The 15566-nt window shown below is 46.5% G+C and overlaps 1 protein-coding gene across 1 annotated transcript in view; it reads right to left on the reverse strand.

Moving 5' to 3' along the window:
* The window catches only part of SLC17A8 (solute carrier family 17 member 8), a 53461-nt gene that overhangs the window by 6007 nt on the left and 31888 nt on the right, over window positions 1-15566 (reverse strand). The window contains exons 5-10 of the mRNA XM_075553209.1: window positions 13991-14078; window positions 7538-7624; window positions 7028-7167; window positions 6741-6890; window positions 5497-5629; window positions 2684-2794 (exon numbers count right to left, since the gene is read on the reverse strand). Of these exons, the coding sequence (XP_075409324.1) occupies window positions 2684-2794; window positions 5497-5629; window positions 6741-6890; window positions 7028-7167; window positions 7538-7624; window positions 13991-14078 (709 nt within the window). The remainder of the gene's footprint in view (window positions 1-2683; window positions 2795-5496; window positions 5630-6740; window positions 6891-7027; window positions 7168-7537; window positions 7625-13990; window positions 14079-15566) is intronic.

Below are 15566 nucleotides of genomic sequence, written 5' to 3' on the forward strand. Positions count from 1 at the left end.
CATGCATCCGACTCCACTCAGCGGCTCACAGCGGGGCTGCCACAGGATGAGAGGAGACCATGTTCGGAAGCGGCCAGCCCAGAGGAAGCTGCGTACGTGGCAGGTGCTGTGATTTGAGGTAATGGGGAGTCTCTCCTTCCGATCGTTCAACCACTTCATCCGCAAGCTGCGGGGACGGGAGTCATCTGAGTCTGAGCATCTCAGTGTCGCTGTGAACAGGATATGAATCCTTTGGGGCATCATGGAGTGATCAAGAGGAGGTGATGTCCCTTAACATCCTTCTGGGAACAAGCCGTGGTTGTTCTGGACTGTGGATCAGCATCATCCCGATCACTGGGGACTCAGACAGAACCTCAGGCTCCATTTGGCACCAGAGGAACCACAACCTGCAGTTCGCAGGGTCCTGGTGTGATTTGTCATTCCTGGTGATGTGAACCCACAGGTAAGGGCTCTACTATGATCCTAGAATGGGTTTTGCAGTTGAAATCCACCCAGGGGTGCCTTAGAAGACAGGCCTGGTAATCTGCTTCCAAAAGTCACTGCCTTGAAAACTCTATGGAGCCAGTTCCACTCTGCACACGTGGGGTAGGTGTGAGTCAGACCGAGTGGGCGGCAGCTAACCACTGGGTGACTTGTCTGAAAGGTGTTAAAGGCTAAGAAGCACAGGGTCAGTGTCAATAAGAGTATAATAGCAAGAGCAAATATGTGTTGAACGTGTTCTGCTCCTAGCATTGAGCTTCAACTGCTTTGGCTCCCCTAGAAGGTCAGCTCTGTGAGGGAGAACATTGAAGATGCTCGCTGCAGGGTCCCCAGCGCCAAGAGCACTGTGCAGCTTTGTGCTGGGGCGCCTAGCCTGTGAGGGAATACGTGCCTTGCCTGAGTCCATTCTTCCAACAAGCCCAGGAGGCTGCAGTTACCCCCCTCTCATCTCTGCGTACGGGAACCGAGGCTGGTCTGTAGAGCGCCAAATCCAGTTCTCAGCTGCATGTTACTTTGAAAGTAGACTATTTTTAAAATGTAAGCATCAACTCAAATCTTTTGATAAGTAGCTCCTGACCTCTAACAGGATGGTTCAGACCAGAGGCCCCATTCTGCTCGATCACGCAGGCAGCCCGGAATCAGGGGAAGAGCACGGGCTTAAATGCAGTGCTTTCTTCCTTTTGTCACTAGCTGTGACTCAGGAAAGGGAGTGCCAGCAAGTTGGCACTTGGTGACTAGCCTGAAGGTTGGTAGTTCAAATCCATCTGGAAGCCTGGCAGTCTGCTTTCTTGACTAAAGGTGATAGCCCAGAAACCCCTCTGGTGCGGTTCCACTCTGTAGCACATGTGTCCAATGAGTTGGCATTGACTAGACAGCAATAGCGTTGACATGTGAAGCTGGAAATTTACCCAATTTTCCTGAGCGTACATTTCCTCAGCAATACAACCTTGACATTGCTACTTGCTTTACAATATGGTGAGGCAGCTGCCACATATGTCAGCTGCTCTTCGGGGGCCATTGTTAGTACGGCAGTGTGCTTGAAAGTGAGAAAGACAACTGAGTTTTTCTTTGTCACCCCATATTTTACACAGGGTGCTTTGGACACCCTAAGAGCTCATGGCTCCCTGCTGACCTCTCTCACCCCCCCCCCCCAGCACACTGGTTTAGGCACCCGTGCAGTGGACACCCGTCATTGCGAGGATGTTACAGGTGTTGCGTGCAGTGGCTGCAGCTGTGGGCTTCAACAGAGTGACCCCCGAGGAGGACGCCGCAGGACCGGGCGGGTTTCACTCTGCTGTGCACAGGGCCACTAGGAGGTGGACCTCACTCGTTGGCCCTAACATCCACCACACCTGGCAGGCTTCAAGCAGTCAAGGGTAGGGTTGGATAAGCGTTAACTCTCCAGTGGTTTTACCATTAGCACCGACTGTTTGGCCCTGCTCTGGACCTGCAATGTACCTTTTTTGGAAAACGGAGGTAATGGCGTGAACAAAACGTCAAGAGACTTTCTTTCTAAAAGGGTGGGGGCGGGTCGGTTGTCTAACTCTAAGGTAAAGGCTCTGTCATTGGGCTGTGGAGGAGAAATGAGCAGGACACTAGCAGTAGCCCTGGGTAGCACACAGAAGCCACGTCCTTGGCTCCCAACCCCTAAGCTGGCAGTGTGAGGCCACTCAAAGTCATCTTTAAGAAAAAAGCCCTGGACATTCCATCTGAAGAGCCAGCCATTGAAAACCCAATGGAGCCCAGTTGCACTCTGACCCACACGAGGTCCCTGTGAGCCTGAAATAAGCCTGCAGCAAGCAGTTTGGGGTTTGGGGGATAGAGGGAGGTGAGTGCTGAACAGGTCACAGAACCTCTGGGAGGGAGAGTGAATGGTGCCAAGGTATTAAAGAGCCATGTCACAGAGACAGGCTCAGGCCTCTCTCCACACATGACCTCGAAGGAGTCAGCTACAATTGGTGTCATTTCTGGGGATGAAGGCAGCAGAGAGGGTTCCATTCTGACGAGGCTCCTCAGCTCCTTTACCCATCATTTCTCAACATCATCCTCAGGAAAGGGGACTGTCCAATCAGTGGCACGGCTCCCTGGGAGCAACTGGCCTTCCAACTGGAGGACGGCACTGTAGAGCCCACCCCTGTCCTTCCTTTCTCACTGAGGAGCTGAATCTGTACCCGACATGCAGGGCATACAAAGGGTTTCTTACCTGAAATAGCAAAGCCACTAAATCCCACAGCAAGGACCAGAAAGGAGATAGCCACCCCTTTGGTATGTGAGAAGCCAACCACCAGCAGTAAGGTTGCCTCCATGCCAAAGCCTGTGAAGGGAAACAGCAGGAGCGGGAGTCATTTCCAACTCAGTGGATTGACCCAGGAGTCACTTGTTGATGTCTAGGTCCGTGGACCTAAATTGCTCACAGCATAGTGCTTGAGACCTGACACAGGTGTTTCGTGACTGCAGGGTGGCTAGAAGTCCTTTGACTGTGCTCACTCTACCTGGGTGTGCGGCAAAACTTCCCTCTTTATCCTGGGTCACGCTGACCACCACATGGGTCCAGGAGGGTCCAGAGATGCTTCTGGGATGAGGGATGCTGACTTGCAGTTGCTCTATGCATAGTTGCTTCACCATTTTTAAATATCAAAATGCTCCTGGAAGAAGGAGCCCTGGTCGTATTGAGGTTACAAGTGGGGCTAAACACCAGGTCAAAAGTTCCAACCCACTAGCCAGCTCCACAGGAGAAAAAGGAGGCTTTCTACTCCCCTAAAGAGTGACCGTCTTGGAAACCCACAGTGCTGTCCTATCTTACAGGGTCTCTAATGAGTCAGCGTTGACTCAGTGAATTTAGTCTTGGATATACTGTTGGGAGTCCCTGGGTGTTACAAACAATGAATGTGCTCGGCTGCTTACCAAGAGTTTGGAAGTGAGTCCATTCAAAGGGACCTATAGAAAAAGGCTCAAAGATCCACTTCCCGAACTCAGCCATTGGAAATGCTGTGACACACCTGGGTCCCCATCAGTCAGAATTGACTTGATGGCCATCGAATTGGATCCACTGTCAGCTCCCCCTTGACTCCCTAAGTCAGGGATGGGGAGACTTTTTTCTCCCACAGGTCATTGGGCTATTTATGACATCATTTGTGGGCCCTACAAAATTATCAACTTAAAGATTAGCCTGCTATATTTAGTCACAGGAGCCCTGGTGGGAGAGTGGTTACACATGGGGCTCCTAATCACAAGAACACACTTGAAATCACCAGCCTCTCCATGGAGCAAGACAGAGCTTTCTACTCCTGTAAAGAATCACAGTCTCCAGAACTCGCAGGGGCAGTTCTGCCCATCCTATAGGGTCCTTTTAGTCAGTATTGTTTCGATGGCAATGAGTTTGGTTTTTAATCAATTTAGTCATTTCATTAACTTGCCCCTCTTGTGATGGTGAGCACTGCTTTTCTTTGGTGAGACGTGTGATGTTAGCAGGTCTTGATGATTTCTGGGGCCTTATACTAACCCCAGGCTGGAGAGTCCCCACTCCTGACCTAAATGATGGCCTCTCTGAGAAAACCAGATAACAGTACCCCAAGACCTCCTGTCCAAACCAGCGTGCTGGACTGAATGACTGCCTAAAACACAAACCAGCACGTCGCCGCTTGTGAATCGTCAGGTAGAACTCTCCCCTCTTGGGCGTGCACTGAGCTCTCAGGCCTCGCTACAGCCTTCATGAGACCTTTGTCCAGAAAACACAGCCAGACAACAGCACACTCTGCTCTTCTGATTTGGAGAAAGTGAGTGTAGTATAATCAAAAACCAAACAGCCAAAGCGAACAGAAAGGTGAAAGAAGAATTGAATTGCTGTCCAGGTATATGCTGTGCCATGGACGGTGGAAGGAGGCTCATGATGCTCCACCGAGAAGGCCGTCCCCGTGGTTCAGACAGCTGTGCATACATGTCCTACCGTTACATGTTCAAATCAAGGCTTTGCTCCTCTAGTCTCAACTCCAAAACGAACAGAGCCAAGCTCCGCAGCTGCTGCCACCATCCTCGGGCCTCTCCTTCTCTACAGGAATCCTCATTTCAGACTTTCCGAAGCACAGACTTTAAAGTCAGAAGAGTCAAAATCGCTCCTTGGAGGGCCTTGGTTGGACATGTGACTGCAGCTATGAGACTCGGTCAATCAGACAGTAGATGTGATAATACAGTCCTGCAGGGCCCACATATCCCTGCGTGGGACTCGATGGCAAACTGCTGGGAAACCAGATGGTGACAGACTGCTCCCAATGCTCCCTCTTCGGACTGTACTCCCGAGACTCCATGGGAGCAGGTCATGGCAACTTTTATGTGGGCTGCTAACTACAAGGTCAACAGTTCAAAACCACCAGCCACTACTCCGGAGAAAGGCGAGGCTTTCTACTCCATGAAAGAGCCTCAGAAATTCATTGGGGCCAGTTCTGCCCTGTCCTCTAGGGTAGCTAAAGGGTCTCTAAGAGTTGGAATCAACCTGATGGCAGGTAGATATATTCCTTAAGGAGCTCTAATGGGGCTGGCAGGTAAATGCTAGGCTGGTTGGATTTGGGGTTTTTTTATATCCTTTGCTTCTAAATGGCCATGACCCACGTAATCTAGAGTCAGAGCAAGCTCATACCCTCCTTTCCAATTTATTATCCCACTGGTGACCTCTTGCCTGTAGATGGTGCGCTCATGTATGTTCCACCCATGTCACCTGTGGCCTGGTCCTGCAGAGTTGTTTTCTGCTCACAGAGACTCCATGGGGCAGAGGAGAACTGCCATCGGCTGCTCCAGTCTCAGAGTTGCTGAAGAAGCAGCTCTGGAGTGTGGACAGGCACCGATTTGTCCACCGGTAACTACATTGTTGTGGTTCAGGTGGCAAAGGGCAGGCTGGCTGACATTTGGCAGGTGTGTGGTGGACCTAGGGGCCTGTAAGGTCTGTTCCAATGATTCTGACTTTCAATCCCAATGGACTCTTACTCCACAAATACTGACTCCACCTCTGAAAACGTGCACTACCTCCGCAGTTCATGATTTTCCTGACAGCAGTTGTGGTCAAAATTTTCCTGCTTCGTAAGTAATCAGCCAGTTGTCCTCCAATAGGCACAATGATGGTCATCACCATGTGTGGGACTGCTGACAGGAGACCCACCTGGGACGAGAAGAAACCACGACCTGTAGATATGCCATTTCTGAGGGATGTGCTTTCTTCTGCTCCACCATCCACAGCCCCCCACCCATACACACACACACACACACACACACACACACTGCCACCTTTACCCACCTAATGGTGTAGGACCCAGGTAACATTGGATTCTATAGCAAACTTTTAAAAAGTGAGTGTATCCATTCAATAGTCCATGCTCAACGACTAAAAGAAATGCTGGAGATTCACACTCACGAGTGGTTTCCATAAAGAGCTCAACCAGGAACCCCCAACTCTCCGCTTTCCCAGCCTGGAGGAGCAGAGGGCAGAGGTGACTTTGATTCATCCCCGAACAATGGCCAAGGTGCCCGGCACCAGCCTAAGGCTGGGCACAGAGTAAGTGACCCAAGCACTTGGCACAGCCACTGATGGCATCCACTATTATCTTACTACACTGGTCCTTCCGTGGCTGCTTCTGACAGTGTCTGTAGCTACACAGACACCTACCTCCGCCAGGCTGCCATCTGGTCGCATGTAGAAAAGCGACAACTATTTGATAGTGATGATTTATGTTTCAGCATCCATGGCCTTCCCTCCCCTGAACCACTGACCCTGCGCCAGTGCTAGCTGTGGTTTAGATTTGGGGACACTGAGAGAGCTTTCTAAACCATGTCAAGGAATGATGGCTATCCCCGTCATGACCCAGAAAGGAGTTGTTGGCAAGAGGAGCATGAAAGTGCTCAGCCACTAGGTCATTTAGGGGAAGAAAGGGGAGAGAAATATCCACATTCTCAAATATTTTTACACATGCCTACCATGCTGTCCTTGAGTTAGCTTCAAGACAGCGTGGTTGGATAAAACATAAATCTTTAAAAGCAGCTTAATGCAGCGCTGATTCCTGCTCCGCACCCCCCAACCCCCCGCCACCCACTATGATAAAATAAAATAGCCATGTATCCCATGCACGGGATGTGTACCTTGACTATCCTCGAGGGGATTAGGTGACACCACGCCGCTATGTGTGATGCCCATCAAATTGAGTGTATGCGAGGATACGCTCAGCAGGATGAAGAGATTTAGAGTTCGCGGATATTGGCTGCACCCAAGTGTTTACCTTACTTATTGCAAATCCAAAGACCTCTTCAAAATAAGCAGGCTGGCTTATTAACAGCAAATAAAAGGTCCAGCTTCGGCAGAAGTTCGCCACAATGATGGCATACACCGGCAGGGACGTGAAAAACCTTCTCCACGGTGTATTAAATTTCTAGGGAGCAAAGAAAGAATACTAAGTGATTTGGGGTGGCGACACGGACCTCACTTCTTTTTTAAGAGGACAACGCAGTCACGTGGATAAAAGTTCCCAGGAAAGCAGCCAGTCTTCTGCTGTCTGTTGATACTTACGCTCAGGCTGACGACGCTGGCTCCTTCCCCGATACTCGTCTCGATGTAGGCCCTCTCCTCCGGGGATATTGTTGGATGCGCTGCCGGACACTCATAGGCCTGCAGCAGCCAAAACATGTACCAAAGAATCCCAAACATACCTGCAGTCAGACACACAAGCAACAAACCAAGAGGCTGAATGGCGTGGTCTTCCTTATCCCATCCCTAAAGTTTCCGACTCTTCAAATATTCCCAAATGGCATGGCTTTCCACTAGGAGATACTACTTTGCTGAGTTTTCTTGTTGCTATTGTTAGCATTGAGGCTGACCAGCACTGGAAGCAAAGTCATGCTGTGCTCACGACAAACATGTCAGCTCTCCTACCAATGTTACATGAATCACAGGTAGACACACATTCCATTTGTCTGGTCATCTGTTTTCTGTTTCCACACAGTAACATCTTAGCCAAACCCATGACACGGTAAACGACCATGAGTCGCCCATGTGAACCCATGAAGTCAGACCGCTCACCATAAATGTAAAAGACCGAGGCCCATCCGATGTACTGCACCAGCACCCCTGCCAGGGGCATGGCTACCACTGCGCCCGCATAGGAACCTGGGAACAAGAAAGATGGAGGAAGCTTACTCAGCATCGCACATTGTGCCCTTTCAGCCCACTGAACATCCGGCGGGTACAGCTGAGGGCCAGTCACACCGAGCAGGAGTAAGACTGCCTCTGGAAAGAGAGCCAGGCGAAATCCCGGCACATCTTAGAATCGGGCTTCCAGGGAGGCAAGTACACTGTTCCACCCCTTCGGAATTACATGAGATCATGGAATCGGAGGACAAGAAGGGTCTGAAAGATTTTTCAAAGACTACCAGGCCTGATCTTGAATGCTGCAAATCTCCAGAGAAGGAACATGTGGAATTGTGCCCTCCCCTCCAAATACGTGTTGGAATGTTAAACCCTGATCTGGGAATGCAGTAAGTCCCTGTGGAAACAAGACACTTTTCATGATGTGAGTTACGCTGTATCAGTGTATGGTGTGTCCAGTGCCTCATAAAGTTATAAAAAGGGCAGAGGAGCCCCAAAATCAAAGACATAGGGTGAGGGTCCAGGGTGGGGGGCAGAAGTTGTGTAAGGACTGTCTATGAACCAAGGAATCAGGGAAGAATCCAGTCTACCAACAAGGAAGGACTCAACACAGCCAAGACCCTCATTTGGGACTTTGAGCCTTAACAATAGTGAGAAATGTTTCTGCTCTTTAAATCCACCCGTGGGTGGTATTTATGCCACGCCAGCAATAGAATATCAAGACAGCAAAATCATCATCCAGGTCTTCACATGAGGGCCACTGAACTCTCTAAAGGATCACACTTTCCATAATTGGAGTTGTGTGTTTGCTGTTGTTGTTGATCAGTTAAATTCTAGTCTGATAGGAACCATTTCCACCTACCTCCTGAATGGTGGATCCATCTTAACATTTATTTCACTACTTCACTTGGTAACTACTTCCCTGTGTGAGAATTTATCATGTCTAGACAAGATAATGAGGTCTGGAGGCAGTGAGTTGGCCTTACTATCTTCTGCTGCCTCATGATATCAGGGAGGGAAACATGAACCCAATAGATACCAACTGAATAGAAATACTAAGATCTGAAATTCCCCCTGGTCGCGAATAAAAAAAAAAAATGTCTTGCTTGGGGAAAAGTTGAGCGGCAAAAGGAAATTCCTTTTCCCAGAATCCAAAGCGTAGGAAGATCTTCAGGAAATGGGAGCTTGAAGATATTCTAGAGAAGTCAATTAAATCATCTTTCAAGCTGGGCCTGACCCTCTGGGAAAAGCCCACCCTGGAATCACAAATCAGAACATTGTGATACCTGACGAAGTCTCTCCATCTCTCTAAACCTTGTTCACCTGATGCAGGAGATGGGGATAAAAGATCTACCCCATAGAATTGGTTTGTGGAGCAATAAAACTATGCACATAAAGGTGCTCTGTGCTACACAAATGCCAACTATGACTGTTGGAATCATGTCCAGGAGGCCGATTAACTTTTTTTAAAATACCTCAGAGTTCCAATGAAGGCAAACACTTACGTGCATATAGCGGCTCATTTGGAAGCAACCGTCAGTCTGACTCCGATAAGGATGTGGGGAAGGCGACAAACACCTTGAGAGTGGGCAGGGAGATGTCTGGCTTAAGTGATGCAAGATGGCGGGGCAGATGGGGTTACAAAATAACCAGCGACGCCGATGGATGCCCTAAATGCTTTCTGTGTACAGTGCACAGTGCTCAGTAGCTAGCCCCTTCAATTCATTTAAGCCTCTTAAAAAAAAGGTTTTATTGACATGTAATTCACATGCCCTACATTTCTTTTCTTTTTTTAAATCATTTTATTGGGGGGCTCTTACAAATCTTATAACAATCCATCATTCAGTTGTATCAAGCACACTTGTACATATGTTGCCTCAACATTTCCAAAACATTTTCTTTCGACTTGAGCTCTTGATATCAGCTCCTCTTTGTTCCTATCCCTCCCATCCTCATGAATCCTTGATCAATTATAAATTATTGTTGCTATTTCATGTCTTACACTGTCTGTTGCCTCCCTTCGCCCACATTTCTGTTATTTGTCCCCCTGGGGGTGGGCTATATATCCAACCTTGTGATGGGTTTCCCCTTTATCCCCCACCTCCGCCATTCCCCTATCCTCATGATATCGCCACTCCCACTACTGTTCCTGAGAGGTTTATCTGTCCTGAATTCCATGTGTCTAGAGCTCTTATCTGTGCCAATGTGTGAACTCTGGTCTAGCTGGGTTTTTAAGGTAGAACTGGAGGGGGAAGCATGCAGGAACTAGAGGAACGGTGAGTGTTTTGTCAGTGTTGTACGGCACCCTGGTTGAATTGTCCTCTTCTTTTAACCTTTCTGGGGGGGGGGGGATATCCAATTGTCTACAGATGGGCTTGGGTCTCCATTCCAACCCCCTCATTCACATCACTAAGCCTCAATTTTATAGGGTGTAAAACAAGGTAGGGGGTTGAGGAACTAAATTAGGCAAAGTCAACAGGTGTACAGGAACCCATGCTTACAGGACTTCAAAGCCCTTGAAGTTAATTAATTAATAACTCGGGGCTGCGTCCATTCAAAAATGCCCAATACTTCCTGTAGTAAAAGCTGTTCTTCCATTGAGAAAACTGTAAAACTTCTCCTGAGCTCCCTTTCTTCCCAGCCATCCAATTCTTCCTGTCACCCCCACTGTCCCTGAGTATCCTTCCCATAGCGACCCAGTCTGAATTTCAAGTTGCCCACTCCCAGCTGCTCCCAGACTGACCTGGGGAGCAAACGATACCCTTCCCCCTCTTCTTGAAGTGAAGTTTACCTAACACAAATTCATCCTTTTAAAGTGAACAATGCAGTTGCAGTTAGTATGTTCACTCAGTGCCACTGAGTCCACCCTGCTCCTGGTGAGCCTCGATTGAGCGTCAAGACGCTGGAAATCGTTATGAGAGTAGATAGCCTCAGCTTTCTCCTGAGGACTGTAGGGTGGGTTTGAACTGCCGGATCTGTGATTACCAGTCCAATGGGGACTCGATACCAAACCAACCCAACTCATTGCCATCGAGTGGATTCTGACTCACGGTGACCCCTCTGTGGGTTTCTGAAACTGTAACTCTTGACAAGAGTAAAAAAGCCTCATTTTTCTCTCTCAGAGAGGCTGAAGGTTTAGAACTGCTGGCTTCTCAGTTACCAGCCCAACAGGTACCACCAAGGCTGTGTTTGTGCACTTACCACGTCTCTCTAATCTAACAAAACATTCTCACCACCATCATAGGAAACCCTGTGCCTATTAACTAGTCACTGCCCATCACCCACCCCAGCCCCTCACCACCACTAATCTGATTACTGTCTTTATGGATTTCCAGTTCTGGGTATTCCTGTTAAAGGAATCATTCTCTATGTGGCTGTTGAGATCTGATTTCTTTCACTTAACATAAATGTTCTGAAGGCCGGTCCACGTTCCAGTACTTCGTTTGCTTTTAACACTGAATAACACTCCCTCATGTAGCTTTACAACATGTTACTTGTCCATTCAATTGCTGAGAACAACTTGGATTTCTCAGCTCCATGGCAGTGAGTTCTGCCTATTGTGAATTGTACTGCGATGAACATTGGTGTTTGAGTACCTGATCTTAATCAATTGGGGGATGTATGGAGGAGTGTAAGTGCTAGCTACTTGGTTATTACAGGTCCCTGGATGGCTAACAGTTGAGCCTAGGCCACTAACCTAGACGTGATTTAAACTCAGCCGGTGGCTCTTTGAGAAAAAGCCTTGTCACCGCATCTATCAAAACTGCAGCCAAGGAAACCCTATGAAGCAGTTCTTTCTGTAACACACGGCGTTGCCAGGAATCTGAGTCAACTTGACCACAGGGAGTTAGGTTTGTGGCAATTACCTATTTAAGTTTTTGTGTAGCCATACCGGTTAGCACAGATTAATTAAAATATCGTTATAACAATGTGTGCGGGCAGTTGTGTATAATGAGAAAAATAGGAACCAAGACACCATTAACTAGTTTAAGCTCCAAAATTTAATACTTGTTTGACTCTGTAAAGGGGGCTTCAAAACGTTTGTGGGAAAAAATGGGAGTAAAAGCTAATAGATACCAAGGGCTCAAGTGGAAAGAAAATGCTTTGAAAATGATGATGGCCACGTAGGCACAAATGTGATTGATATGATTGTTATATGGATTATTATAAGAGCTGTAAGAGTCCTCAATAAAATTAGATATGAAAAAGCTAATGGAGGATTTTCACAAACTTTTTGAAGCCTCCAATTATAAGTCATTGAATTTTAATATTAGTTTTTTTGGGGGGGGAGAAAAAGAGTATGTGCAAACTTGAAACTTCTCTAAATAATAAAGTCTATTACAAAAATATATGTGAATGGGGCTTCAAATGAGTTTTTGGAAAAATTCCTTTATCTTTGAAATCCGTTTTCTTAAAGCATTCTGAAGCCCCTCATCTATGTGTATGTACCATAGTTGATGCAAATACTGTACATGATTCATTTTTTGGCACACACACACATATTTTTGTAAGTGAGATAGCAACATGTGATAAACTTTATATAGCACATTTAGAATAATAGTTGCCTGGGAAGTGCAGTTGGGGAAAAAAGGATGACATACACAGTACTTGCATAAAAATATGGTATATAAATAATTCGGATGCTCTCCAAAAAGTTAATCATGTAATTTCCATGACTCAGCCATTCTACCCTTAAGTATTACCTAAGAGAAATTAAAATACACATCTACTTAGAAACTAAAAGGTGCAATAACCCCAAACACTGATGAACTGATGAACAAAGAAACAGCCAACACGTGGCATATCCATAGAATACAATACTATTCAGTCGTAAGAAGGAATGACGGACTGTAGGCTACAACTTGGATGGAACTTGAAATCATGCTAGATGAAAGATCACATAATATCTGATCCCTCTTATATGAATGGGTTAGTCTGGGTGGTCTGGACACATGACCAGTGACACTCATCTATGTATAAGAAAGAACTTTATATCAAGAAGTACTGTTACATCAAGAAGGCATCCCAGGCCAGTCCAACTCAAGTCCATGGGTCTGAGGCCAGCTGGAGCCCCCTGCGGACTCACCAGCTGCAGGCCGATAAAGCAGACAGGTGAAGTGGGAGGCAGGGAGATCACAGGTCCGTGGGGCCAAAGTCATTGGAAACTTGGCAGGGCTCCAACAGTCTAACCTAACCTCAACCCGTATGGGGCCACCCCTGGAGGCAGACAGAGCCCCAGCAAGGGGGAAGGTGAAGGGCCAGAGAGAGAGAGTCTCACTGCCTCTCTTATAAAAAGGATGCACCTCCATGAAGGCATAATTATTCTGAGAAGTGATTGATAGTTTGGACTCTACCCCTGCACTAACTGCCACAGTGAACTCTCCAGAATGGGCAAATCCATGGAAGCATAGACTAGTGGTTGCTATGGGGTGGGAAAGGAGCCCTGGTGGTGTAGTGGTTATCCGTTAGACTGCTAACCACAAGATCAGTGGTTCAAAACCACCAGTTTCTCTGTGGGGGAGAGAAGAGGCTTTGTACTCCCATAAAGAGTTACGGTCTAGGAAACACGGGGGCAGGTCTACCCTGGCCTAGAGGGTTTCTATGAGTCAGAATTGATTCAATGGCAGTGAGTTTTTGAGTTGATGCGTTGAAGGAAGGAAACTCTAAGGAGGGATGGTTCAATGGGGACCAAATGTTCGGGGGTGATGGAAAAGTTTTCAGACTAGAGAGAGATGGTGATTGCAAAGCCCAGTGAATACACTAACTGCCACTGACTGGAGCATTTGAACGTGCTTAACTGTATGCTGTGCCTTTCACTTCCATTTTTTTTTTCAACAAGAATTTGATGACCACACCTGTTCTGCATTTGACCTCAACAGAGCATATATGGACTAATCCAATATCTACTCCTAGCCCCCCTTCTACCCTGCCCTTCTGATTAGACACGGCAGAAACTGTAGGCTCTTAGCTTTCCAGCCTGGCTTCTCATTACTGCCGCACACGACACAACTGGGAGCATGGGAACGTAAAGGGAAGCCTGCCAGGGGACTTTGAGAAAGAGACGGATGTGATTAGGGCTCCGCTGCCCATTTCTTCCAGCCTCGATGTGGACGTGATGCCCGGAGCTGTGGCAGCCATCGTGTGAACATTAGGAACAAGTATGAGAATCCAGAGCTATCATTCGGAGGACGGCCAAGTAGAGCATGAGGACATGCCTACATCCTTGTCAGCTAATTAAGCAACAGAACCAATGCCAACAGCCGCTTACTTTGGACTTCTCTTAGGTGGGGAAAGGTAGAGGCAACTTAAGGCTCTCTATAGAGTTTTCTGTTGCCTGAAGCCCAGACTGCTCCTAAATGAAATGTGCTATGATTCTAATGTACTCACCACAAAAAGAGGTGGTGGCCAGTCTGCTTCTTTCCAGAGGTGGTGCCCACTTACTCCACATCCCATGGCAGGCCGGGTAGGTCACACCCTACCAAGGTAGTGGAAAATAGGTTATTTGACATGGCTCCGGTTTCTGTTTGTATTTAGACTGTGGCACCTTTTTTGGTTTTGGGGGGTTGTTTGTTTCTTTGCTTTCAGATTGAGCACATTATAAAAGTCCAGCTTAAAAAAATGAATAGCATGATTCAGCTATTTTAACTCACCAATGAAATTTGAATATAACTCCTAGGTAGGCAGAGTGGATTGTCAGGAAGGCAGTATTTATATTGTTACAGAATGTCAATGTAGGAAGGGACTTGCCCTGTCAGCTGGTCCATCCTCTCAATATACAGACCCTGAGCCTCAGAGGCTGACTAGACCCATGGTCAGAAAACTGCAGCTCTCGAGCCACATGCAACTCCTTTGGGACACACCTGTGGCTCAGAAGTAAAATGGAAAAGGAAAATAAAACTACTATAGTTTCATTTATAAAATTTTAAAGAATATTATTCTGATAATGATGGTTTTATCTGTTTGTAAAAACATATATATGACTCTCAAAGAATTTTTAAATTGTTGTGAGGAATAGGATTGGGCTCTTCTGTCTGAAAAGTTTGCCAACCCCTGGACTAGACCCTTGATGGAGGACAATATTGTGTTTTGCTACCACACCAGTATTTCCCACAAAAATTGTAGAACTCAAGTTGGGTTTAAAGTGGAGCAACTCCTACATTCTTAAAGATGTTTGTTGCACATAGTTCTAATTTGCTTTTTAAAAAGATAAAATTAGCACATCAAACCCATAATTTCAAAAATAGTTACTAAGGCTGAGAACTTTTTTTTAACATGACTTGAGCTAAGGAAAGGCTACAGGTAAGTAGTAGTATATGTTAATAGTATTCGTCACATAGAGCTGCTGAATGTCGTTGAGGTGGAGAGATGAATGACTGAAGTTTGAGAAAATTACATCAGGAGGTAGCAAATAGTAGCTAACAATCCAAATTTGGCCCACCGTCCTTATTTTTGTATTGTTCATGAGCTAAAAAATATTTTTTTGCATTTTATTGGTGGGGGAAAAATCAAAAGAAGACTATTATTTCATGCTATGCAAAAATCATTTGAAATTCAAGTTTCAGTATCTATAAATAAAGTTTTATTGAAACATGTGCATAGTCATGCTTCTTTACTAGAATATTGTCTATGGCTCTTTTCGGACTCTAGAATTGAGTCGTTGCAGCTAAGACGGTGTGGCCTCCTTGATTTGAACTCCATCGATGGAAACTTATAGATATCATAGTCCATTCTGAAGGATTTCAACAGATAGTGTCCATGAAACATAGGTTTTGAATTTCAGTTTCACCATCTATCAAAATAAAAAGGGTTGGATTTCATGATCTCTAAGATCCTCCCCTGCCTTAGACAATCTATGCATCTATGAAAGGGCCCTATGTTGCATATACATTTAGAATCATATGAGGCAATTTTCTTAATATAGCTAAAATTGCAGCAATAAGCAGAGAGCTGAGAGAGCCAATGT

Source organism: Tenrec ecaudatus, chromosome 6, assembly GCF_050624435.1.
Source record: "Tenrec ecaudatus isolate mTenEca1 chromosome 6, mTenEca1.hap1, whole genome shotgun sequence".
Taxonomy (NCBI): domain Eukaryota; kingdom Metazoa; phylum Chordata; class Mammalia; order Afrosoricida; family Tenrecidae; genus Tenrec; species Tenrec ecaudatus.